Raw genomic sequence first — 26,054 nt, forward strand, 5'->3', positions numbered from 1 at the left:
ATGACAACCTCTAAAAAACCAAAAAGAAAAAAGCTGAGAGAACACCTCTTTAAAACTGCTTTCTTAACTCTATTAACCTTAAATATTTGTTACCAAAAACATAAAAACAACTTAAATGCAAAAAGAAACATAAAGCTCATAAAAGAAACATGATAATGTCCTTTTTTTGGCAAAAATCTGAAAAAAAGTATTGGAAACAAATTTTTAAATATCGAAAACACAATTCCCTTTTTTTGCTAATAAATACTGCTTCAAAATAGAAACATCAACCTGTGACTACAATATTATATGAACCACAAAATATTTCAAGCTGGAGAGATTAATCAGGAAACAGATATAAATGATAATAGCCAATTAACCCCCACTCAATGAAAGACACGCCTGCTGTTATCAAACACCAAATATTCTAAAGCCGCATATCCATTTCCCCCTGAGAGCCTGGCATCCATATGTTAAGGTCATCGTGTTTGGCAGTGTTTGCTGTTGTTGCTGCTGTTCCTTTGTGTTGTGCAGATTTCTTTTGTACCCATAATTCAACCCTTTTCTTTGAAAAACAGAAATAATTTGTTTTTTAGCGGTTAACTGAAACTCCATGTTTTAACTCACTTTCAAAGATAGGTGTTGCTCTCTTATAGGAACTGAAAAAACAAGTTATTTTCCACAATGTTTTTAAAAAATTGTGCGGAGTAAAAATATAATTTAGTGTGTGGATGAAAACATTTTGCATATAAAAAAAAATGTATCTGCATTTTTTGCAACGGATAAGTAGCATTTTTTACGTAATTTTGTTTTATTTTTAAATGTGGAGTAAAAATCTCATCGGATTTAAGTTAATAACTATAAAAATGACAACAGCAATATGTTACTATTGATAAATGTGAGTAGACCAGGATCTGCAGCTAATAAGAGGTTAAAACAGGTGTCCGTTTCTAAAACTTTTGCTTTAACTATTACATATGTTTACATTCAGTCCTTAAGTTTGGTTTTAAAGCTATGCAAAGTCTTTCTCACTTAACCCATTTTTGTTGGAAAATAAATCTGCAGCAAGAAAATATAGGTTGCTAAGACATGATGAGGAAGTTCTGCAATTCAAACCATAATAAGACCAAAATTTACACTTGAAAACCAGCAACGACACTCGTTTTTATTTATTATTATTGTATTTATTTGGCTTTTTACTTTTTCTATATGTAAAATAAAAAAGAAACGACAAAGAACCTTTAAGCAGAAATGAATATCAGAAATCAAATCTACAAAAAAAAAAGATGATTCTGATTTGTACTGACAAAACCTACAGGGGATGCTACAAATCCACACAGACCCACGAACACACACTGGTGGGTTCCAGATGGAGGTATCTGACCTCACAACCCGCTGCGTCAACACACGCTCACACACACACCCAAATCCACCCTCAGCGGCAGTCCAGTCTCATGGTGACCAGGCCATGTGGTCACTGTGGGGAGTTATGGATCATAGTTTAACCACACACACATAGACATGTACACCCCAACACATACATGTGAGCGCACACACGAGTATCATTTAATAATTTATGATATGGTTCTTTTGGGGTTTTTTTGTCCCTAAAAGTGAGTTTGGTCCTGAGGTAGTTTCTGTTCAAGTAGACCCAAACAAGATTAGCAACATAAACAGCCCAAAAAAATTAAATTTTAAGAACACTAAATTCAAATGAAATATATGTTTAATATTAAGTATTGGTGCTTTCATGTTCATGCAGTGTAAAAATAAAATAGTAAGTTTCATTGAAAGCGTTTTTGGATATCATGTAAGTTAAACATCTGTTGGTATGACATAAGAATCAGAATTAACACTGATCTGATTCAGGGAATTGTTGCTCTTTTATCAAAGGAAATTGCTCAAAATTTACAATTTTATGAGTTTAAAACTGGAATATTTTATTGCATTTTGTCTCTACATTTTTCTTTTACTTTAATTGAGGGTAACGTTTGAAATGATATTAGTTCCATCATTCTCTGTGGTATATGAATCCCTCATAAAGTTATTTTGGATTTATTTCTCCTAAATAATTACACATTTAATTTATTGCTCCTAAAAAATTATTTTTATTTGTTAGCATTTCTCTTCTTAACAGTTTTTGGTCATCATCATTAAAAAGAAGGCAAAGGAAAGAGGATGGATTTTTATTTAAACAAACTAAACAACAACAGTTGATTCATTTATATAGAAATATATCATCAACAAACACACACACACACACACAGCATGCTGACAGGCTGGCTGTGTGTGTGTTAATCTCCCCACACTGAGAGACTCTAATAACCCCCCACATCCCAAACCAACTGCTCAATACTACTGCCAACACACACACACTCTTGCACACACACACACACACACAGTGCTGGCGTAATGACATTAGCTTGGATGAAATACAGCAAAACAGATTGGCTTCATCTACACACATGCATTTACACATATTGAGTTTACACTTTCATCCTGCTACAGTAACTAGTTGTGTGTAACTGGATTTTCACCACTGCAGGCCTTTGCAAAATAATATCGCTATGATACCAAAATATTACCACAACGTGAGCGAAGCAGCATCTGTTGACATGCCAAAGAGCCATCAGTTCTCATTTTAGTTGCACACCCACAATCTGACCCGCTATGATGTTTGTTAAATGTGTGTTTTGTTGAGTCAGTGTGAGAGATAGGTAGAAATAATAAACAGAGCTCTCCTCTCATAAAAACATGTGTAAAACTAGAAAGAAATTAATCTCTGAACTAGACAGGACGGTGAAAAGGTTCAACTTTAATTAAATGGTAAAAAGTTAAATGGCGCAAACTTGTATAGTGCTTTTTTACCTTCCTTGAAGGCTAAAAGTGCTTTACAGTCAGAGTCGCTTTCACCCATTCACACCCTGATGGTGGCTCCGCTTACTGACACTGGCACCAGCCTATAACCACCAGGAGCAATGTGGGGTTCAGTATCTTGTCTAAAGACACTGACACATGGGCGGGAACCAAACCTGCGATCAACCAATCAGAGGTAGACCAAAATTGTTTTTAACAAAAAATATAGCAAACTGCAGAAACACAATTTCAGTGACATGGTTCCAAATACCATCAGCAGTCTACAGCTCAATTACTAGTTGATTGTCTTATGCAATCCCATGCAAATGCTAAAGTAGTGTAGTGGTTAGCACTCACACCGAGAAGGTGTGGTTCGGCTGGGTTTTTTCTGTGTTAAAGCAAACAGTTAAAGCAAAACAACAAAACAGTGAAAGTCAGACTTGGATTTACAAAGAAGGAGAGCTTTCCATAAGCAGACTAGGCTTCAAGACTAGGTTCTGTCCATCATGGTAGTGAGATAAATGGAGCAAGTGTGAGATGGATTGAGGAGGAAGCTCTGCGTGAACACAGAGAATGAAAAAGTGAAGCTTGGTGGGGTTGTGGATGGTTTTGGAGCCCACATTGTATTCTGGATTTTACAAGAAACCAGCACAGTTCCTGAAGGACAGGAAGATGTGGTGAATTAAGAGAGTTTGGTGAGGATGCTCAAAGAAGATTTTTTTGTTTTAGGTTGAAGCTTATGAAGGGATTTGTGAGAAAAAACTAAATAAAAGAGAATTACATTAGTCAATCCTGGAGGTGTCAAGCCTGTGGACCAGAAGAGGGGTCAGAACAGGCGATTAAGGAAGAGGCAGGAGTTGGTGATGCTATTGCAAGGATAAAAAAATATGCGAATGATTGATGATGACCCACAAACTTTTTTAAAACGTATGAAACTAAATTCAAATTTACAGACTCCCTGGAACTGTTTTAACAACCTGTCATTATTATTAAAAAAATATATTAACTAATCATAATTACTAGAAAAAAGGAGCATACAGATTCTTGCTAAAGACTTCCTCAGGAAAAATTCACCCCCAACCAGGTAAAGGTTGTGGATGTGTGCACATGAGAGTGCGCCCAGATGCTCAGAGGGTTCAACAGTCTCGACAGGGCTCTCCATTACAACACCAGATGCCTTAACACAAACACACACACACACTGAAAAACTGTCTTGTGCCAACAGGATTAGTGGACACCCTTGCAGCCCGTCTCCATGGTAACTGACCTGTGGGAGTCTCCGGGATGATGGGAGTCCAGGTCAGAGTGGTTTGGGTAAGCAGGACGTCGTGACTCTTCTTTCCTACTTTGAAGATCCCCCTCAGGATTACGCTCTCACTGATGCCAAAAAAAAAGTTGACACTTAAATATTTATATGTGAATCCTAATGATTGATATTTTTGACAAGAAAAAAAAAGCCACTTCTCCGCCTACTCCCATCATAAATTGTGTGCATGTGTGTGCCTGTTTGGAAGACTAGAAGGTCAGAGTTGAATGAAAGAAAACCCCAGGAAAAAAAAATTAGAACATCCAGTATATTAAAATGCAATTTCACAAACTATTACACAGATTTAAAGAAAATCCTTTAAAAACGTTGGTGCTACTAATGACTGTTTCACAAAGAAGAGCCAACACAAAGCCGATGTGATCACAGAGGACGCGAAAGGAAAGAAAACTGTTCAAAACCTTTCTTTTACGGTGAAACTTGAAGATGAAGCCCTTTAAAAGGTTGGAAAAACAGAGAATTCGAAAAACACCTGGTTTACGTATTTTACTTAATTATTTACTTACTATTTGTATCCTTTACAAATAATATTTTAGTGCTTGTGTCTTAGAGTAATATTTTTGAATTAACTACAACCTCACTTCTATCCCTCCAATCTTTACCCTAATTGTAACAGAACGAATCAAATTTTCATGTGGTATTGGAACTGATCTTCACTTTTTTCAGTATTTTTCACAATAACTTTATTTTATCATTCTAAACTAGTTGAAAGTTTTCTTTTTTCTTTTTTCACACAATTAGATCTTTGTTTAACATCAATAGCACTGTGAGGTACGGGGGCTAAATATTGGCTATAGGATAGAGTGGAAACAGTAAAGATGAGCATTTTTTGGCAGCTTCCAAGAAAGATGAATGAGCTTTTAAAGAAGTGTAGTCGTATGACATTTTTAATGATCCATTACATTTTATTAAGTTAAATACTATGGGAAATGTAAAGTTGGTGGATTTCCCTTGTGTCTAATGCAAGTGCTTTTAATTTGTGTATTTATGTAATCAGGATGCATTTTATTCTATATCTATATGTGTTGACTTTGAGCACAATTGGGCATGTCCTGAGGACAATATGCTGACTAAATGAAATGATAAATGTTTCTTTTTGCAATAAAATCTGCCCTCATATAGAAATTTAAAATACCACTCTGATCATCTTTTAATCTATTTTTAGGATTATGCTGTTTTTTATAACTAAAACTTTAAAAAAGTGCTGTTTTTGCAAAACGTCATCAGAAATTCAACTCTAAGTTGTGGGCGGGACTACTGGCGAAGAGTGAACCTGCACGCTCTAACTTCCCATCATCCCTTTGTTTACCCTCTCTTCTACTAGTTTACAGACCCTCACAATTTCGCTCGCCCTAACATAGAAGGGCGAGCTGTACAGTTTTGAGCCAGATGCCAACAAGAAAGATATTTGGGTCTGTAAGTGAGTGCATTAGAATGGAGCAAGCCTGTATCACCTACATCAACTTATTTCCCCAAACACCGATTTGAATGAAGAAATGCTCAGAAATGCAGTTTTTATCTTAAATTCTGTCCTCCAACATGAGAAAAATGCTACAAGAACATGTTATAAAAAACATAATTGTCATTGGAGTGGGTCTTCAATGGAATGTGATTGGTAAAAGCAAAAATAATGTTAAAAGGGCATATTCTGAGGCAGAAATCTTGTATACACTTCTAAAACGTTTTCCAAAATAATAATAATAAAAAGAAAAGTTTAATACAAAGTTTTTGCCAATCATTTACACAATACATGTTGATCTTTTTGAACCTTTATGCTGAAAGGATTTGCCTGCTGAGCTTTTACTTTGAAAGAGCCCTCTTGAATGGTGTAAGTGGCACGTGCCACTCTGCCAGTACACGGGTTCTCTATCCTTTCCATGTTTTTGTATATTCTCATTAGTATGTGGTTAAAAAAAACTAAAGTAAAGTTATTGTTTAATTTCCTGAAACACTCACCTGTGTTTCTCCGCCTCGCGAACCTGCTCCTTCTGTTCCCGCTTCTCCTCCTCCATCTTTTCTCCCCTCCGCTTCTCTTTATTTTTCTTCTTCTTGCAGACCTTTTTCTTCTCTTCTTTGAGATCTTCCTCTGGCTCCGACATGTTCGCCGAGTGTTTTAAACATATAAACAATGAACCAACTTCTACATTTTGTGACTTTGCTCGACTGATAAAGTCGAAGTAAGCTGATCAGGGTGTATTTCCGGGGTCGCGTCGCTATGGAGACAGGTAGCGGCTGTAGAGCTCGAGCGTAATCAGCGGGAGCGCGCTCCACCGGGCCTTTAGTGTTGAACGGGACTGCGCATGGAGTATTACAACCTGTCTTGTCTTTTTGTGTTTAGCTTTAGTTTAAGTTTTTTTTTTTTTTTTTTTAGAAAGGCAGACAAAAACACATACAGACACACTAATAACTACATAGTTAAGAAGAGCCCAAGTTGGGTTGTTTTTAACATGACTCTGGTTATCATTTTCTGGGTTATTTTAACTCTGGAAAACATAAAAAAAAAAGTCTCAGAATAATCATAATTAAAAGACAACTTTTATAAAAGATCAGATTGTAGTGGTATTTTTATAAAAGATGCATTGGAGGTGTAAAAATTAATTGATTCCTTACTGTATTGCTCATAAAATTACTTTATTTTCTCTGGATATCTTTAATTTACTATGATTTATTAATTAAGCCAATCAGAGTAGTCTTACTATGGTATAAATGGCACATTATGAGCTAAAACTCAAACATGCATGCAGTGCATAACAGATGGTTTACCCTAAGCTGCATTAATCAGTGTTATGATCAGCCAGCAGACTGAAACACAAGACCACAGGAACCAGCACTGCTGATAATATTACTGTTAATACATCAGCAGCTAACACAGACATGTTCTGATTTCATTCTGTCATGAAAAGCTTATTATGAGTAAGATAAACGGAAAGTTTCACTCTAAGATGTTTAGAGGATCAAATTTGTTTTTTAAATTTCCCTGTGAATTTGAATGACTGTAACTCCCTAATTTAATATCCTTGTGTTTTGTTTTAAAATATATGAAATATGAAAACATGATTAAAGCTTCCCTTTAGATTTTTCTGTGTAAATTTGCATTTCTGATAAATCTATGAGTGAAAACTGTGATTAAATACATTTTCTTTTGGTTGTGGAATACTATAACAAGATCAAATGGTTATTTTGGTTATTTTTACCGTGATGAATCTCAACTGCAGCCTTTTACCGGTATTCTTTTTTTTTAAAGGGGAGGGTAACTGGTGGGATAAGACCACCATATTGTCCCATTTGACTCACACACACACACAAGAGTCTGTGTGAAAGAGAGGAGGGGGGTCCCATGCATAAACAAGATCATTTTCATAAATTAAAATCTAGCCTCCGGAACAAACATCTGTGCCCTTCTAACAGAATTTCCTTGTAAGAAGATATTTGTTTTCTCCTCATGTGTCTTTTTAGAGCTTTAGCATTGCAGTCCCACAGAAACCTTCAATTATAAACTGACTAATAACAAAAAAAAATACTTATTGTGAAGCACAATTTTGTAGCCGCTATCAAGCATTTTAACTTTTAAATGTCATTGATTTTCTGCAGTTATTGCATGTTATTGTATGTTTTTTAAGTCAGCTTTTCTGAAAATTATCTTGTTTTTGCGTAAATTTTTGTGCGTTTTTTTTAAGTGTTATGAATACTGTTAGTGATCCATTAATTGTACCATCAGCAGTGAGGTGTGGTGTTTTGTCGTGTGTTTGTTTTGCAGCAAAAGAAGAGTCTAACATGTAAATCACATGGAATTCCTTTTAATAAAAGGCCTTTATAATCATCTATGTTATAAAATATGAACAAGAGTCACGTGAAATGTTAAAGTAATTCTACAGAAAAACATTATAAAAATTAAAAAGTAAAAACCATGTGAACAACGTGAACACTTCAGCCCAACAGCGCCCCAACATCATCTCACACACTGACCAAAAATAGAGAAATCTTTATTTTTTTTTAACATTTGGAATTATCTGCTGAGCCTTTGCTCAGGTTTTTAACAAAATTGCATAGTTTCCTTCAGATTATTGCTTATTGATTACTTTTATATGATAATGTGGATTATAAGATACGTAAAAAGCTTGTCCTGTCAGATAAATCACTAAAAACATCATTTGAATGACATCATCTTTGACGTGACCGTCAGGAAGAGTCGCGGAGATTGATGCAGACAGAGAGAAGAAAACGAGGGACACACTGAGAAACAGCTACGACATGACAGAAGGACAGACGACTGTCTGTCTCTCCGTTTGACGGTCTGTCTGTCTTCATCAGTCTTTTATTCCTTCATCCCAGGTTTCTTCAGGTGTCGTGGAAGATGGCGTTCAGCTGGGCATTCATCAGTCGTTCGTGGTGCGAGTGCCCGTCAAATCCCATCAGCTGTTCCGCCTGCAGCTCACCGCATCGCAGGTTGGAGCCTCCGTTGCCGTAGATGGCGGTGTGTCCTCCGGGTCCTCCGGCCCCATAATGCACGCCGAAGGGGAAGCTCTTGTCATACTCAGATGGAGGGACGGCTTCGTGCTTGAAGGATGAGGAGAAGTTCCCATTGATGCTGAGCGGCGGGCTGAGTGGGGGGTCGAATGCCGGGCCGTCGGACACGAGGACGCCGTCAAAAAAGGGTTCCAGGGCACTGTAGGGCTGACCTTTGACCTGGTGGAAGATGTGGGATGGATCCATGGTGCCGTACGGGGGACTTGGCAGGCCGGCGGTGAGCCCTGGGCTCTGGTAGGGGAAGTGTCCAGGATAGGCTGCAGCACCCGTGGGAGGAAGGTGCGTCGGCATGTCGGGGGTTTGCTCTGGCAGAAAAGTCCGAGGGTTCAGCTGTAGGCAGCCCGCGACCAGGTTAGTGGTTGGCTGAGACAAACCTGAGGAAGTAACGATCGGGTTAGGCTCCACACGATAAATATTTTTTCATTGTTAATGCTCATTTCACACTTCCTTCAACCTTGTAATAAATATCAGGCTGTTCTGAAGAAAACTACCACTGCCTCTCACCTTTGCAGAGAGCCTGCACAAAGCTCATGAGATCGGGAGCCTTTCCAGAGCGCAGGATCTCACTCAGGGTCCAGATGTAGTTCTTGGCAAGGCGCAGAGTCTCTATCTTGGAGAGCTTTTGGGTTTTGGAGTAGCACGGGACGACTTTTCGCAAACTCTCCAGAGCATCGTTCAGCCCGTGCATGCGGTTTCTCTCCCTGGCGTTGGCTTTCATCCGCCGGATCTTGAACCTGCGAAAAGCAGAGAGCAGATCCACGTTTAGCTGAGTGAAGAGTCAGGATCAGTTCGGAACAAATTTTCCGCATTAAGGAATAGTTGGGAATCTTCACAAAAAGGCTAAAGATGTTAGCTCACACATTTTAATTGTGTACACAAGCCAATTGTGTCATTTTTTTATACCACTGTCAATTAGCTATTTGGGTCTTCCATCATTGAAAGTTTTTAATACAAAAAATTGAGATTTAAAACTCTTTTTGACTATTTTCTCAATATTCTGTCACAGATTTATATATATTTTTATGCTACATTGTTATTCATACAGATTATTGTGTCTATTTACTTAAGGATTTTTGTTTCTCTAAGCACTGAGGGGAACTGGGAAACTTTCTCAATGAGGTTCAATTAAAAAAGATTTAGAATATTCACTTTAAAAAATTGCACTTGTTGCCAAAATATATAAACAATCAGCTAAAAATGCAAAACAACACAACAAAGACAAAAAAGGCATAAAAAGCTCATCTAAATTATTTGTTTTTATTGAAACACTTGAAATTTAAGGGTGAATAATCAAATATTTAATTTCTACAATTTTCAAAGTCTTCTTTTATATGAGGATTTTCACTTGTGACAATACAAATTAACATAAAATCCATTGCGTCTTTAAAAAGGATCTGGGCATCTGTTATTGGACTCTTAGGTGTCTGAAACAGCTCAACCCCATAACAGTTTAAAGGAGAACCTGCAGCTGTACCCACAGAGGTCAGACCTAAGTTGACCTTTACCTCTGCAGACGAGCCTTTGTCATTTTCTTCTTCTTTGGCCCCCGTCTCTTAGGTTTGTTCTCGCCATCTTCTTCCTCCTCTTCCTCCTCTTCTCCTTCCTCATCATCATCCTCATCATCGTCCTCTAGATGGTGGAGTCGGTCCTCCACCTCCTCCCCTGCTACAGCTCCTCCTCCCTTCTCTGCCTCTCTCCCTGCGGGGCTGTGGAGCTCCTGATGCGCCTCCGTCTCCGGCCCGTGCTCCTCCCGCAAAGACTTGGTCATGATTCTGTTTTACTCTGCAGGACAGAATAAGAGTTCATTATAGAAACAACATTTTCATCACATTTCTGTTGTCTGCACACATAAATATTATTTTAGATTCCCTTTATTTAAAATCTAGATTTCAAAAAATGCAAATGGAAATGTAGATTAATTCTGTTTTAATTCAATTACATTTTACGAGGCATATTATTTCTTTTAATGTTTATTTATGTGTTTTCCTAACCTGAAAAATGTTTTTTTAATTAACAGTAATGGTTTTCAAAACTGTAAATAGATGAATTTGAAAAAAAAACTAAACATAAAGATGTTTTTAAAGAAGCTTTATGTAAGTTATTTCGACTAAATGAAAGGAATTATTTTTTTTCTAACCTTTTTTTAAACAAAAAAACATTTTTTTTTTCTGTTATTTAAATAATCATTTAAACGGGAATTAAAACTAAGCCAAATTTGTGTTTTTTGATTGTTCAATTAGGAAAACTAAAATAAATTTAATGATGGTAAAAAGGAAAAACATGCCTTTAAAAAGCTCATCTGCGGCAGTCCAGAATATAAATGTGTGACAGTCTACAAGGAAACTTTTTTTTTTCATGTCGTGTTTATAAGGCATCAAAAAAGCGAATTTTGCACAAAAAAGTTGTTGGAAAAAAACTATTAATAAACTTAACTATTGAAACAAATAAATAATGTAATGGCCTATAATGAAAAAAAAAATCCTTGTGGACAGTGAGATTGACCAACACTAAATTTGATCAAACTGACTGAACTTTGCTGAAAATAAACTTTTTAAATGTCAAAATGTGAGTGTTTTTAAAATAAATTAAGTGAAGTAGAAAATAAAAGGGAAAAAGAAATTCTAATAATAAAAAAAAACAATAAATTTAGATTAAATTTAGAAAACAACGCATAAAAATTTCAAAATGTACCAGATATGTTACCATATGTATTTCTATTCCGTCTGCTGGTCAATCACAGGTTCTGTGGAGTTATTGATTTTTTCCCGCTGTAAACGGACTCACCTGTCGTGGGTCGCTGTCCGTCAGATCGCCTGCATCCCGCTCGTCTGTGCGTGTCTGTGCGTGACCTGATGCGGATCTTCTGAGGTGTGTGTGTGATGCTGCCGGTTTTATACTCAGCATCACACACAAACACACACACCGGAAAATTAACATATCCTGACCCCGCCTTCCCGGCACGCGCCATATGGTGCTTACGTCATTAAAACGGCCCAGGGGATCACGTGACAAATCTTCCATTTGTATCGGCCAAGGAGCCTCTCTCTCTCTGCCTCTCTTTGTGAGGAAAGTTGACCATCTGTCCTTACAGGAGAACATACATGGGAAATGTGTGCGCGTGCGTGATTATGATTGAGACAAAAATGCACATAAATAAAGTTGGTAATGTAAGATGTCTGCATTTAAAATTTATACCAATAAAGACTATTTTGTTAATGCAATTTTATAATAATTAATTGAGACAGTTTTACTGCTCTGTGGATCAGGACAGAATAAAAATTAATTCATATCTTAGAGACACACTAATAAAAACTGTGTGGTGTTTTTAAAATATCCTTTTGGCAATGTTTGATTATGGAGAACACAATTTAGGAAAATCCAAGGATTACTGAGAATTTTTATTCAAATCATTGTGAATCAGGAGCAGACAAAAAAATCTGGTTAAAGAGAGTATTTGTGACGTTGTTATTCTGATGCATCCACTTGTAGACGACTAGATCCATGTTCGTCTTTGTTTTCCTCAGCTGGCGTCTAGCTCTAAATTCGATGCCTGGAGAGCTCCAATTTTGTTCGCCATTCTTGTTGCACCACTAATGTCCGGTAGTGAGTACACAAACATCTTTTTTTCAGTCTCCAGAAATAAAAACAATATTAATTTTATGGGAAAAAGACTATAGTTATAACAAAAAACTGCATGAAAAACATTTGCAAAATAAAATGTGAATTTGCACCATTAATAGAACACAGGAGGAGCAAGTTTAGCTGTAGTTGGCTTGGACTGGAACAGTAATAATAACACCAGTTAAAAACTAAAATGGATTACACCTCAGGGATCGTTCCACATAGTTTTAAGACTTCAGCCAACAGGAAGGAAATAAATAAATTAATGCATTAATTGGAAGTGGGACACAACAGACGGACAGGTGCTTGCTTCTCTGTGCAAAACACTGTGGACCTTTCTAGGTTTTTCTTGACCTGCCACACCATATAAGATCATTTTAGTAAATTTATGGAAAATTTAATTAAAGAAAAAAATTAAGAAAACTAGAACATGAGCTCAATGGATTTGAGCTTCCTAAGCTAAAAAGAAATAAAGATTTTTTATGGGTTGAATGAGAGGTGAGACTGGAGTATTTTGTACACATTCAGTGCTGACCAATAGGAAAGAAGGTGTGGACTTTGGACCAGTCTGTTCTGCAGTAAAGATGTTGTTATAGTGATGTAAAACAGTTGCCATAGAGTTTCCAAGCAACTCTGGAGGAGCTGTGGTCTCTCAGTCGGTGCTGACCCTCTGACAGCTAATGGTTAACAAAGAATCAATGTCTCTGTGTGCCTGATGCTGAAGGAAGGTGCTTCTATTTTTTACCATTTACTCAAATTAGAATTAAAAGTATGGTGAGCCCCAACTAAGCAAACTAAACCCCGCTTGTTGGTTGTTAAACAGGAAGCAGAAAAAAAAAAGATAAATTTATCCAGCTCCATTGTTATTCAGAACTAAGTGAACAAACTGCTTGGCAACTCCCTGCTGAATAAGAACTATTATTCTATACTGCATGAGGAGAAGGTCAGGTTTTCCTATGCATGAAGGAAACCCTCACAACAGCATATCTCGTAACACCGGGGCTCAAAAAAGAACCTCTGTTCATTAAATATAATGCTGCGCAAATTATGTTTTGACCCAGATTTTCATGCACTTTTTAACCCTTGTTCGATCTTAAGATTCTGTCCTGCGGGTCAAAAAATACCCAACCAAAGCAGCTTCAATGCACGATGAAGCAACTTGTTACGTATGAATTCAACTCAATTTCATAAATTTTTTTTGTTGCCTCCAGTAAACTTTTTTTTTAACATAAACCAACAATTTATTTCTAAATCAAATTAACTGAAAAGGGAAAATACATTTTTCTTGTCAACAGTTTATTCTTCATAATTTCATAGAACACAAAAAAACAACAAAAATGTTCCTTTTACTTTGTAAAAGAAAATGTACTAATGTAATGGGCTTTGCAGTTGTTTTTCTCACATGTGCAGCTTTTGTCTTGTGGTCCCTTTAAAAGAAAATCACAACATTTCATGTTGAAAAAGAATAAAAAAACAAAATACAGTTATTAATGCAATACACAGTACTTGTAGATATCAGTCCCCAATTTGAAAATACTAGCAGAGATGACTTTTTTAATTTTTCTCTTTTGCACTTTCTATGTTTTATCACTTTTGTTGTTCTTAGAATTTTCTTGCGTCAATGGTACTTTTTTTTACTTTTAATTTTCAAAAACACTTTTTTTCTATGCAAGTCATAAAAAGAAAAAGCAGAGAAATAATTAAGCAAGTATGCATCCTTACTTCCAACACAGTCTTACTTAATTCATAACATTAACAAAAATAAACCAATAAACAACAATAATAACTAATAAATAAAAGGAGCTAGACTGTAGGAAAATTTCCCACATACTTTATCTTTTCCATCTGCTAATCTGGCTAACACTCACACATAACCACTGTCTTTTATGTTTTGCTTTGTTTATGCTGGTTGTTGTGTTTATATTTGGACTTTGAGTCTGTAAATAAGCATCTCTTAAATAGATTAAGATATTTTTCCTACTACTTGCAAGACAACACAAGGGTTAACACTTTAACACCGGAGTGACGCCAGTGATGCTTAAACACAAAATCTTGAACATACTGTAAACCATTTTTGTTCTATTAAATTATGCAAAGTAGAAAATATGTAGCCACTTTCTCCTTCAGAATCTGCTGGAATTATATTAATCAAGTTAACAATTGAAAAATTACAGTAAATCAAAGATGTTTAAGGGTTAACATCATCTTTTTCAGTTTGTCTTTGGTTGTTCTGCTTTTGCATTCGTTTAGTTTTTAAGCACTGTAGTTCCAAACAGATGTGTTTCATTTTTAGAAAGCTGACTTGTGTTTGAAATTTTCTTGAGTCTTTTTAATTTTGGAGAAACAAACATTACAAAATGCATGTGAAACTGTTAAAGTGACGCTAATTGACTCATGAGGATTAACAGGAAAAGTCTCTCTAGTCTCTGTGACCCTTCAAAGGAAAGCCAGAATAAAACACAGGAAAATAAGGGATACATTTCAAGGTAAATGACATGCATAGTATTTCAGTTTTAAGTGACAAAAGGCACCTACAGTAACTCCCAATAAGTGGAATAGACTTTAACACAATCCTAAATTACCAAATAAAATATAATATGAATAAATATTTGGATGTAGGAATGGCTCAAACCAATCAAAACATTTTTAGACCATATATTCAAGGCTAGAATTGGCATAACTGAGGGAGGGCGTTAAATATTCATGTAGTACCACCATGTGACTAAAACCGAAAATGTTTTTTAATATGTAGTCCACAAGACCGGTTTTTCTGGAATGGAAAAACTGGTTTAAATCTTGGATAAAAACCTTTCTTTGGGTTCATCCCACAAGCTAAATCCATACCTGTTAGCTTATTTGTTGAATATAAAATAGTTCCTGCCAGTGTGCCTATAATCTGCCTATAATAATCCTTTTTTACTTTACCTTGAAATTAATAAAATATAACAAATTTAGCATATGTACAAACTACACATTCAAATATATTTGTTTATTCAAAATGTATGGAAAAGTAATTTTAACTCTTAAAATAAAAAAAGAAATAAATAAAATTAAAGTCCTCATTAGCAAACACTTCAATACCTACTAGGTAAGACATTCTTTTAATATCTAAAGCTTTGATTTATATACTCAGTATGTAAAAATCCGTCCTCATTAGCCAATGCTTTACAAATATCAACCTCCAAGCAAAAAATGTGTGGATGGGTTTCCAGATTAAACCACCAATAGTGTATTTTATGTATTAATATTTAATTAACTTGTTGGATGGGCTCAATTTTTGGATTTTCACTTTGAAAAACCTGTTTTGACTTATGATTACTGGAATATTTCAGTTTGTTTTATGTGGACCATCCCTAAATTTCGCACTTAAAGTCAATTTGTTATTTTTTTTTTTCTTCTTCTTTCCCAGCCAGTAGCTCATTTTCTTACTCAGGTTTTTAAAAATTTTTGCCCAAATATAGATGGGTTGCTCGACAATTACAAATGGTGCTTTTGTGTGGATGTACACGTGTCTCAGACACTCTTTTTGTAGTGACTTTTTACAGCCACTTTACTGTGTTTGTGGCCACAAAATCTCCATGTGAAGGATGGATTCATCACTAGCCACACCTACAGAAACAATATTGGACAGTACCTCCCAGTCCCTCAGCTGTTCAACATCACTGGCTACCTTCTCATCGTGCTTTGAGTTTAAGAACGATAAATAGTAAAGAAAACCTTTCAGCCGTTGTCAAAATAGGTTTGAGAGAAAACAGAATGGTGATTCCAAATCTTGTTTAAATGACTTAATGTCCCTATTTCCAATCTTGAATTATTTTACTATTTTTGGTTTCTAATGCAGAATATTCAGATGTAAATTCATTGTTGAAATATGTTACTATGGGCCTACTATTAGCAAAAGTAGTACACTTAAAGTGTATTTCATTAAATATACTTGAGAAAAAATACAGCAAGAATACTACATCATATAAGTGTGGTGTAGGAAGTACACTAACTGAATATTTATTCAGACTAAATTGGAATATTTTGATTTTACAATGCATAGATAGCATACAAAAAGTAAACTTAAGTACAGACTAAGCGTAAACCTCATTGCTGTGGATCCTTCATCATTAGAAGCTGGTTCAGTTGTTTGATGGTGTTTTGTCGACATCTAGTGGGCATATTTAAGCATTACAAGAGGACTCATCCAACATTTTTTTTTGCTTACTTTTTTCATGCTGTCTTTTATATATATATATATATATATATATATATATATATATATATATATATATATATATATATATATATATATATATATATATATATACACAAATACATATATATGTGTATTTCTCATTTTACAATAGCTTAATCAGCATATTTAATTATTATTATTATATTTATTAATGTTGCCTTTAAAAACTAGTCAGTTACAGTTATCATTTTCGTGATGACTGTAAGATAATTAGATTTTTAAGTCCATTTTTGCAGGGAGCTAAAGACCTGTGTTTTTGTATATCCCAGGGGTCTGCAACCTAAATCTTTGAAAACACATCTTTTATCCCTCCATTATGGCTCTTTGGCTTTGACAGAAATGATTATGAAATCTTAGGTTAGTTAGCCAAGTTTAGCTATTCAATTACATATTATTGCATTTACATATATAGATTTTTTTAAAAATTCGAAATCAATGTTGTCATGTTTACATTTGATATAAAAACGATAGAAAATGTCATGTATGTTTGACTTTCCTGTGTTTAAGTGAATCTGCTGCAGCGGGAGGATATTATTTGACAAAGAGGGATAATTTTAAGGAATATATCATAAAATACACATTTTAAAGAAACAACAAATAAAACAGTGCAATCATTTAAGGATTTTAAATATTTAAAAGCTGCATTTTAAAAATGAAAGGTCTATTGATCAAAAAACATAATTAAAATGTAGTTTTCTAAGCAGTGAAATGGGAGTTTGCAGATCTCCTTGAGTTTTGGTCAGTAAGACTGTGGACTAAATGGCTATTTTAGCATTAAAGGCTGCAGAGCCCATGGTTTAACCTAATATGCAACGAGGACTTTGTGTGTGGTATACTTTATAAATCTCTCAGTCACCTCCTCGGTCAAGATTTTAACAACATGACGTCTTTAAATGCTTTTCAAGATTCAAAATAATATTTAATTTATTCAACTTTAATTTTTGTACTTTTTAATATAATTTTTTAGTGGTATTATTCTGAGTTTATCAAACTAGATAAATAAAATAAAACTATCAAAATGAGTAAAAAGCATCCCAACAATTCTCAGACACCCAGAGTTTGAGAAATTCGAGTTAATCAATAATTTATTTTTTATTATTATTGTTTGTATATGTGTAGCTTTAACAAAGTATGTGAAGTAATTACTTTAGTTAGCAAAAATAAATGACCTTATAAACCTCTTTCATCATCATGCCAAAAAAGTCATCATGTATTAACACAAAGTGTCCACAGAGTGTCGCTGTTTTCCCAGTTTCATGTTGCACGAGACACCTTTCCCTTTCCCTCCTCCTTCGCCTCCGCCCCCTCCATGCTGCTGCCGCTTCTGCTGCTCTTACTGGTTTCAGGAAGCGGAAGCAGGAATGCTGGATTTTTTTTCTGTAGAAAACTTTGGACAACTTTATAACACTTTGGGCTCACAGACGCGAACTTTGGAGGGGAAACATGACGGTGAGTAACCGGGGCTGCGCTTCGTGCTGGCGGCTGTGCTGCGGGTGTTTGTGTCGGCCGGAGAGTTTTCCTGCGGCTGCTGTCTGTCAGAGGGTCAAACTCAGCAGCTGAGCCACAAGCTGCGCTGTTATCTAATGGGACTGTTTTGATAACAGTTTTAGGAGACATGCGTTTAAAATGTAAAAGTTTGAAAACGGTAAAAGTGGGAAAGCTGACTGTGAAAACTTCACCACTTTCTACTTTCTGTGTGCTTGTTTGTGTGAGCGCGTGCCGTGCTGGGAGCTGTTGACAACCATGCAGCAAAAGTTTAGGCGTAAATACAAATGCCTTCTTAACGTGGGTCAAATCAATTCTAGATTAATTAGTCATCTTAGCTAATTGGAAATGTTGTTTAAAAAGCCATTTCCCCCTTATATTAGTTTATTTTTGGTCATCAGTTGATATTTTTTGTTATTGTTTCTCCAAATCTTAAATCTAAAACGCAATAAAGCTGATAATGTTTATCTGTTTGTGCGTGCATGGTTCACATGCAATGGAAAAGCTCTGATGGAAGGATTGATTGCTCCCTTGCTGATTAACCAACCATGCAAAAGTTGACATATTTTTACTTTTTTTAAATGAAAAAATGCCTTTAAGTGTATTTTTAAAGCATCATTTTCGTCTCTACTACTACAAAAAGTTACATGGCATTTTGTTAGTTTAAGTTTTTAAACTTTATCTCAATATATTTAGAAATTGTATTTTAGTTCTGACTATCAAGAAAAAACAAGAAGAACTCAAGTTAATATTTTACTTCATAATCTATGTAACCTTTTGTGGATGCATAGATTGTTTAACTGATAAAAATCTGCCAGAAGATGATTATTTTTCATTTTTTAAACTAAAGTCAACTAACAGATTTGAAGCTTAGATCAACCAAATTGTAAAAAAAAATTCCATAGCTTTTTTTTTTTTTTTTTTTAAAAAGTAGCTTTTTTTCCTCCAAAGAAGTTCAGCTTTTTTGGAGCTGACTTTTCTCTTAACCCACGAGAACCCATTGTGCAACCGAAAACTATCTGAAATGTTGTCTGTGGTCAACTTGGTTTGTGGTATGTTCCACATATTTTTATTTTGAAGGAGAAATAGGTCTGGGTCTTTGTGGGTTAAAAGTTGCATGCTTGTATGGGTAAACTGGATCAATTTAAATAGTAATTATTGGCTTTACCTCCCCCCTTCCCTCAGGCTTATTAACAAAACGGGTTCATTCTGTCACCTACAAAGTAAAGAAACTTTTAGAGAAGTGTATTTTCATCAACACTTCATATCTAAACAGATGTTAGTAAAACAGGCGAGCTTTTTAAAGACCCACTCTGATGAAAATTGTGTTTTTTACATGTTCTTGTGGCATTTTTCTCATGATGGAGGAAATATATAAAGAAAATTAAACTCAAATTTAGTATTTTTTTATTCAAATCATTGCGAATCAGGAGCAGATGAAAAAGTCACTTGAAAAGCTTATAGTTGTGACGTAGAATCTGCAACGGCACGCCACAAACTCCCTGCTCCGCTTAATTCTGATGCATCTGCTTGTAGCCAATCAGATCCATGTACGTCTTTGTTTTCCTCGTCTGAGATGAAATCTGGCTCAGAACGGTACAACTGTATAAATCTGACATTGTTCACCATTTTTGTTGCACCACTAATGTGAACTTGGGGTTGTAACGGGCTATAAGCTAGCACAAGAGCGTGTCAACAGATGGATGACGGGAAGTAGGGGTGTGCTCACTCCATGCCAGCAGTCCTGCCCAAAACATGGAGGCAAATTTCTGATGAACTAGTGTCGCTCTGCAGAAACTATGTTCTAGAAAATGACAGTTTATGATTTTGGCTAAAAACGACATAATCATACTGAAAATATGATCATAGTTGGTTTTATACACGTTTATGAGCTAGAAAAACTAATTTGATTTAAGTGGAGAAAAAATGTTACATTATTGTCAGTGTTTAGCTTGTAAACTGCTGTTTTCAGCCTTTAATTTAGCTGTTTTTTGGTGAAAAATAGGTCATAATGTTGGAGCTGAGAAGCCATGCTTTAATGCTGATTACAGTCTTGAACATGAGTGACGATAACTGTAATAAATGTCAGATATTGATACAGTTTGTTGTTATGAAAAACATAAAAGATTCCAAAGATTTAGTCTAAAGTAATTCACCTTAAAGCATTTCTATGAGCTCCGCCTCACAAATGAAAGCGCATGACTTGGCTCAAGTGTCGTCTCAGTTTATGGCGGTGTTATGGCCGTGAGCGGCAGCAGATGTACGTCAAAGCTCAGGGGAAATGCCATGCAGGTAGGCATTGGAGTGTTGTCCGAATCTGAGGCGGAGCTGTTTTTGCTGGGTTGATGTTTGGTCAGGCTGCTTTAATTACTTTATAACAATTCCCGCTGATTATCTCCATCATGAAGTTGTAAAGTAGCTGCAGCAGTCAAATAAATGTAGTGGATAGTGAAGTACAGGACTTCCCTGTCTTTTTTTATGGGCCACATTAGGAAAAGGACGGGTAGTAAATCATTTAGAAGTTGAAGAAAATTAGTTATTTTTGTCTATTTTGAAAAGATTTTTGTAATTTTGCCAAAAACTGACTCTCGTTTCTGTCTAGATATTATTTTCCATCTTCCTATTGATTAATCAAATCAATGGTCACTAAAGTAGAGTCACAAAATCCATGAATTGATTCCTATAAAGCTGTTTGTTTTAGACTAAAGAAATATAAAAATAAATAAACAAAATCAATTTTTACTGTTGAAAGTTTCACCTTTGTTTAGTTTGAATCACTTTTTATTTGAATTTTTGTAGCAAAAGATGATAAATTGATATAGAACTGGAACCATAAATCAACGTATTAACTCATTTATGTAGGATAACAAGTACAATTTAAATCTATATCAATATTTTGGTGGTGTTAGCACCAGTTTTTAATTCAGTCTTGGTGAAGTCATTTTTTTTACTGGAACACACACAAGCTGCTTTTAGCTTATCAATTTCCCAATGTTTGTTTAGAACCCATATAGAGGTTACTCGGTTCAGACTGGATTACAGGAATCATGGAGAGTGAAACAGCTTGAGATAAATGGACATTCAAACAGATGAAAAAGGATTTTTTATTTATTTGTTTGAGAGGAAACTATAGTGAAGTAAATTACCATTATTAAAAAAAAATTAATACGTTTCTGCTTAAATAACAATTAAACAGCTGCAAGAGAAAGTATGTGAATACCTCAATTTCTTTTTATCTCAATCTAAATCACAACGATTACCTGCTTAAATCACACCAATGTATATTTTCATGTTTGTATTGTCATTCCAAAGGGTTCACATATTTTCTCCTGCAGCTGTATAGTAAAAAAAAATCAAATATGAATAGACAAAAATTGTACAAAAGCTAAAAGTGAACTACTTTTTCCTATTAACTACAAATAATCACTAAGTCAAGGATGATTACAGTAAAAATCATGATTTGTGAAGACTAGAGATCAAATTTGTCACTCATTTAATTTAAAAATTGTTGTATTTTAAAATTCTGCTCTACAAAAACCTCTGGAAGTTATTACATTATCAAAATATGATTTATTTTAAGTAGTTTTTTGGCATTTATGACTGTAGCATTTTCAAATTCATCTGTTTTAAAAGCTTTAAATTCCTTTTGATTAGCTTTAGAAAGTGAGAGTATTGCTTTTGAAATCAATAGTCCGCACAATCATCTGATCGAATGCTTTTTGCTGTATTTGTGCTTTCTTCTTCACCCTATTTTGTACTTTAATTCAAATTCGGCTCACAGAAATATTTGGAACTTCTGATTCAGTTATTAGTTAGAGAAACTTCTGCCAATAAGAAAACATAAAAACATGTAACTAACTAATTTCAAGTCACTGAAGCCCTTTATTGTTTTTTTACTTCCTGTTTTTTAGTCACTTCTTTGTCATTTTCTATAAAAAGAATCTAAATAGTTTGTTCTTTTTTTTAACCTGTGAATAAATACCCACTCTTGTTATTTATGGCTGCGCTGCATGAAAATAGCTCTCTGATACGTCCAGCACCATCATGTTATTTATTTATTTATTTATTCCGTGTAGTATCCTCCTCCTGTGTGCTGAAACACTGAAGCTGGAAAATGTTGAAGGTGTTACATTAGTTCATCCCTGAGCTCCGAGTCTGGATCCTGTCAGAGTCGGCAAGTTAAGTCAGGCTGGATGTTCAGTGGGTCATCCCCGTCTCTTTGTGACACCTGGTTTATAGTATAATAAAAGACAGAACCTAAAAAAGAAAAAAAGAAATCCTCACATTTCAAATAGTTTATTACATGAGTGCATAGCATAAATTTACACTTGCTTATAAATGGCAGCCCACTGAACATGCAGACATTATTAATATCAGTAACTTTTGAAGGCTGGATTTACATTTATCACTTTTTATAATGTCTGCCTTTCCCAAATATTACATATTTTATTCATTTATTCTTCTCCTGTAATTTTCTATGGCTATTTTTGATTTAACTTTTCATGTCCTGTTTCTAAATTTAGCTGAGGATGTTCTCAATTTGTAAAATATCTACATAGATTTGGCATAAAGACAAGTTTCCAAAGCAAGAATTAGTTTACTTGGTTATATGTATTAAAAAGTTGCAAATATATCTTCTTTTTTTTCTTTTTAGCTGCTTGTTTCATGTAAAAAAATATATTTTTACATTTTTGGGGCTGATTTTGAAGGAAGCTGCCCCGTTTTTAAATCAAGAAACATCTCTTCTTCTGTTTTCTATTACACACATCTGTTTGTGTGTAATAATTTTAAATAGTAATGAATGGAAAAAAATACATTTATTGAAGTTGTATTCTACTCATTCCATCAGGCATTGTTGCAAACTTATGGATTTATTTGATCTTAATTTGCAAGTTCACAATTTGAATTTCATTTACATTTTGATTTTGTTAAATATTACTTATATTTGAATAATTTATTTTCAAAACTAATTCAATTTTGTTCTGAAAAGCACTTTTATATTACTACTGATGTAGCCTAACTGACCGAAAACTCAACCTTCATCAACTAGCTTTATATATGTTATTTATTTCAACAATAGCCAATTGTTTTCTGAAAAAAATTAAATAGCTTCAAATGTCTGACATCTCTTTGAAAAATGCTTGCTTGTTGAAATAAATAGCCCTCATTTCAAATGAGAAATATGCTGAAGAGGTGAAATCAAAACAATCTATCTTTAAAATGCGTTTCACTTTCTTGAACACCATGGTGTGAGTGTCATCATGTGGGCCAGAGGTAAATGTTGATGAAGCTGTTAGATCCAATCATTCACTTTGTGAAGCAGTTGCTTGGCGTCAATTTAAACGGTCTTAGCAGTTCTTGCGGTGGTGGACAGCACACCCAGCTTTTCTTTGTTTGCATTTGGATGTTTTAGCCTGAGGGTGAAAGTCATTAGTCACGTATTTTACATCAGCCGTTTACCTAGAAAGGCAAAGACTTCCAAAAATGTAGAAGAGCTCCTCAACAGTGTCATTTTAAAACATTTGTTTTCACCTCTGACTGCTTTACTCCACTGAATGGAAACCATTATCACACACAAACTTAAAGGCATATACACACTAAGATAGAATATATTAATGAATTCTTAAAAAAAAACTTCCCATGGATAAATCCCATTATTTTAACACATGATTGCATTTTACAAATGGAGACTCGTTCCATTGTGGACAGGCTCTACATCATAAACTTGTAGGTTAATACCTCAGTTGAGGTCAAATCTGTTCCCAAATCCCAAGGGGCCATACTATGAGAATTCTACTGTTTGAGGTCTTAAGTGCATTATACTGATCATTCCTCTCTATAAAGAACCTCAAAGTGGTATTTTGATTCGTTCATGCATTTAAGAGTAATCCTCTAAAAACCTGCGCTGTCTGCAGCAGCCCCTCCCATACCCACGAAAACGAGCGGGTGGAATCGTCCTGACGTCAGCACGATGTGAACCGCCTCTTCCAGGAAAAATCTGTGCTGCAAGCTCCGCCCCCAGACTACAACAAACACACACCGTTATCTCCACACAGCTGTGGTGCCAACATAATTATCCCCTACCAGAACGTGTATCCTGGCAGGGGATAACTACCTTGGCACCACAGCTGTACCACGAACCGCTCTCCGACCCATCTTTCAATGTGGTCTCAGTTTGTTTTCAATCGGACCGAACTTCGGTTCGCTCTGAGATTCCTCAGTCTGAATAAAAAATGAACCGAGAGCGGAACAACTGAACCACAATGGCCACCGTACCCGACAGTCACGTGACACACGTATACATGGTAGAAATCAAGCGATCGATGAGCCATGGACAAATGTAAAGCATTGATTGTCATGTTAGTCAAAAGGAAATAATTGGTCCAAATGTTTACTTGTTAGAACGTTTATTTTAACACCGCTAAAGACCGTATTACTCACTTCTCTGCGTCTCGTTATGCGGCACGCACGTGGGGTGCTGGCGTGACGTCATCTTAAAAGCTCTATTGTAGTTCCAACAGAATTCTCGTAATCTTTCCGATCTCCTTGGGTTGTTCACATTAAAAGTGGGGTCATCTGGACCCCACAAGACGGTGCTGAACTTTTTTTTTATCTTTGATTTTTGAGTTACACTAATGTCCATAGCAGATTCCTCTGCAGTACCAAAGCTACAGTAAACCTACTACCTAGCCTTCATAGAAGCGCTCAAAATCCATCAGCAAAATAAAAAGTTTGAATAAGTGAAAACTCCTGGCAAGCATATGCAAGCCGCAGGACTTCCATCTTTCTCTTCTGCTGGCCAATGACTGAAAAGATCTTCAGTCACGTGGTTTTGTTTACAAAGTTATGATACTTGCTTGAACACAACCTGGCTTTTCAAATGACTGCTATAGCAGTTTTTAAATGTTCATATCGCGGCAGAAAGTGATATCACATTAGGAAAGCTCTTGAAGCATAATATTTTAAAATTTTTCTTTACACCATTGTTCCAAACATCGGACCTGGTTCCTATAATCAAAACTTAATTTTCCCCTTCAGCCTAATGACAAAGGACAATTTTTAGGGACGGAAATGTCCAACTTCTGAATAAAGTAGATGGATGATTCGAGAGATGACAAAAGGAAGCCATTAATGTCAAAAGTGTGATAAAGACATTGACCAGAAGTGGATCCCTGAGGGATCAACTGTCACAACTTGGCCTCCTACTCTTCTTCTTACGTAATACATAAATAACAAGCCTGAAGCTCTTCACCAGTCGCTTATGACGGACAAAAAGACTTTTGGATGGACATTCAAATATTTTAAAGGTATAACACGCTGCACAACATTTCTTCAAGAGGTTCACAAAAGAGGAGATTGCTATTTTTCAAGGTGATCAAGCCAAAGTCATTAATATTAATCTTTTAAATGACAAGAGGAAATGTCTCAATTTAGGAAATTCACTGGAATACCAGAAACAGAGGCTGAATTAGGAAAAACCTTTAACTGATGGGCAAAATTATTACTTTACCTTTGACTTTGAAAATTGCTGTACAAGGAACTCCAAACGGCAAATTCAAAACTCAGACATTTGATTTATACTTGTTTTTCTTATAACTCAAATAAAGATATAAACATTTTTCTGTAAATTCACATTATGAACTTGTGTAAAAAAAAAAAAAAAAGCTCTAAGGAAACACTTTAGAGCAGGAGTTTTTCATCTGTTTTTCTGTAAAAAGAAAAATGCAATCATATTTAACAAGTTAAGTGTTAAGTCACTTGTATGTTGTGTATATGTGTGCAAAAACCAAACCAAAACCCTAACTCAACCATAATTCTAACCCTTTATTTCAAAATTGAAAGAGTGTTTTATCAAAAACTTTGTGATGGTTTATTAAACATTTTTATCTAAGTTTTTGCTTTTAGTGTACAATAACAATTTTAAAAGAAACAACATTTTTAGGGGTTAACTCTTAATTAACCTGATAAAATACAAAAAAAAGTAATTTAATGCAAATAAAAACATTTTTTATCTTTATTATA

General features: G+C 35.1%; 3 protein-coding genes across 4 annotated transcripts in view; 1 reads left to right on the top strand and 2 right to left on the bottom strand.

Annotated features, from left to right (window-relative positions):
- cerkl (ceramide kinase-like) overlaps positions 1–7,071 on the bottom strand; it is a 30,215-nt gene extending 23,144 nt beyond the window's left edge. The window contains exons 1-2 of the mRNA XM_024286435.2: positions 6,116–7,071; positions 4,103–4,212 (exon numbers count right to left, since the gene is read on the bottom strand). Coding sequence (XP_024142203.1) covers positions 4,103–4,212; positions 6,116–6,258 — 253 coding nt within the window. The 5' untranslated portion in view covers positions 6,259–7,071. The remainder of the gene's footprint in view (positions 1–4,102; positions 4,213–6,115) is intronic.
- An 865-nt stretch (positions 7,072–7,936) lies between these two features.
- neurod1 (neuronal differentiation 1) lies at positions 7,937–11,690 on the bottom strand. Its single transcript, XM_024287284.2, has 4 exons — positions 11,471–11,690; positions 10,192–10,468; positions 9,191–9,420; positions 7,937–9,060 (listed from the first exon to the last, which is right to left on the bottom strand). The coding sequence occupies exons 2-4, from the start codon at positions 10,452–10,454 to the stop codon at positions 8,498–8,500; spliced, it is 1,056 nt and encodes a 351-aa protein (XP_024143052.1). The 5' UTR covers positions 10,455–10,468; positions 11,471–11,690; the 3' UTR covers positions 7,937–8,497.
- A 6,148-nt stretch (positions 11,691–17,838) lies between these two features.
- The window catches only part of itprid2 (ITPR interacting domain containing 2), a 44,475-nt gene continuing 36,259 nt past the window's right edge, over positions 17,839–26,054 (top strand). Inside the window, exon 1 of one of the 2 annotated variants that reach the window (XM_036209612.1) lies at positions 17,839–17,996. The gene's annotated coding sequence lies outside the window, so the exon portion shown is untranslated. The remainder of the gene's footprint in view (positions 17,997–26,054) is intronic. The other variant, XM_024286754.2, reaches the window with a different exon arrangement.

This window comes from Oryzias melastigma, linkage group LG21 (assembly GCF_002922805.2).
Source record: "Oryzias melastigma strain HK-1 linkage group LG21, ASM292280v2, whole genome shotgun sequence".
Lineage (NCBI taxonomy): Eukaryota > Metazoa > Chordata > Actinopteri > Beloniformes > Adrianichthyidae > Oryzias > Oryzias melastigma.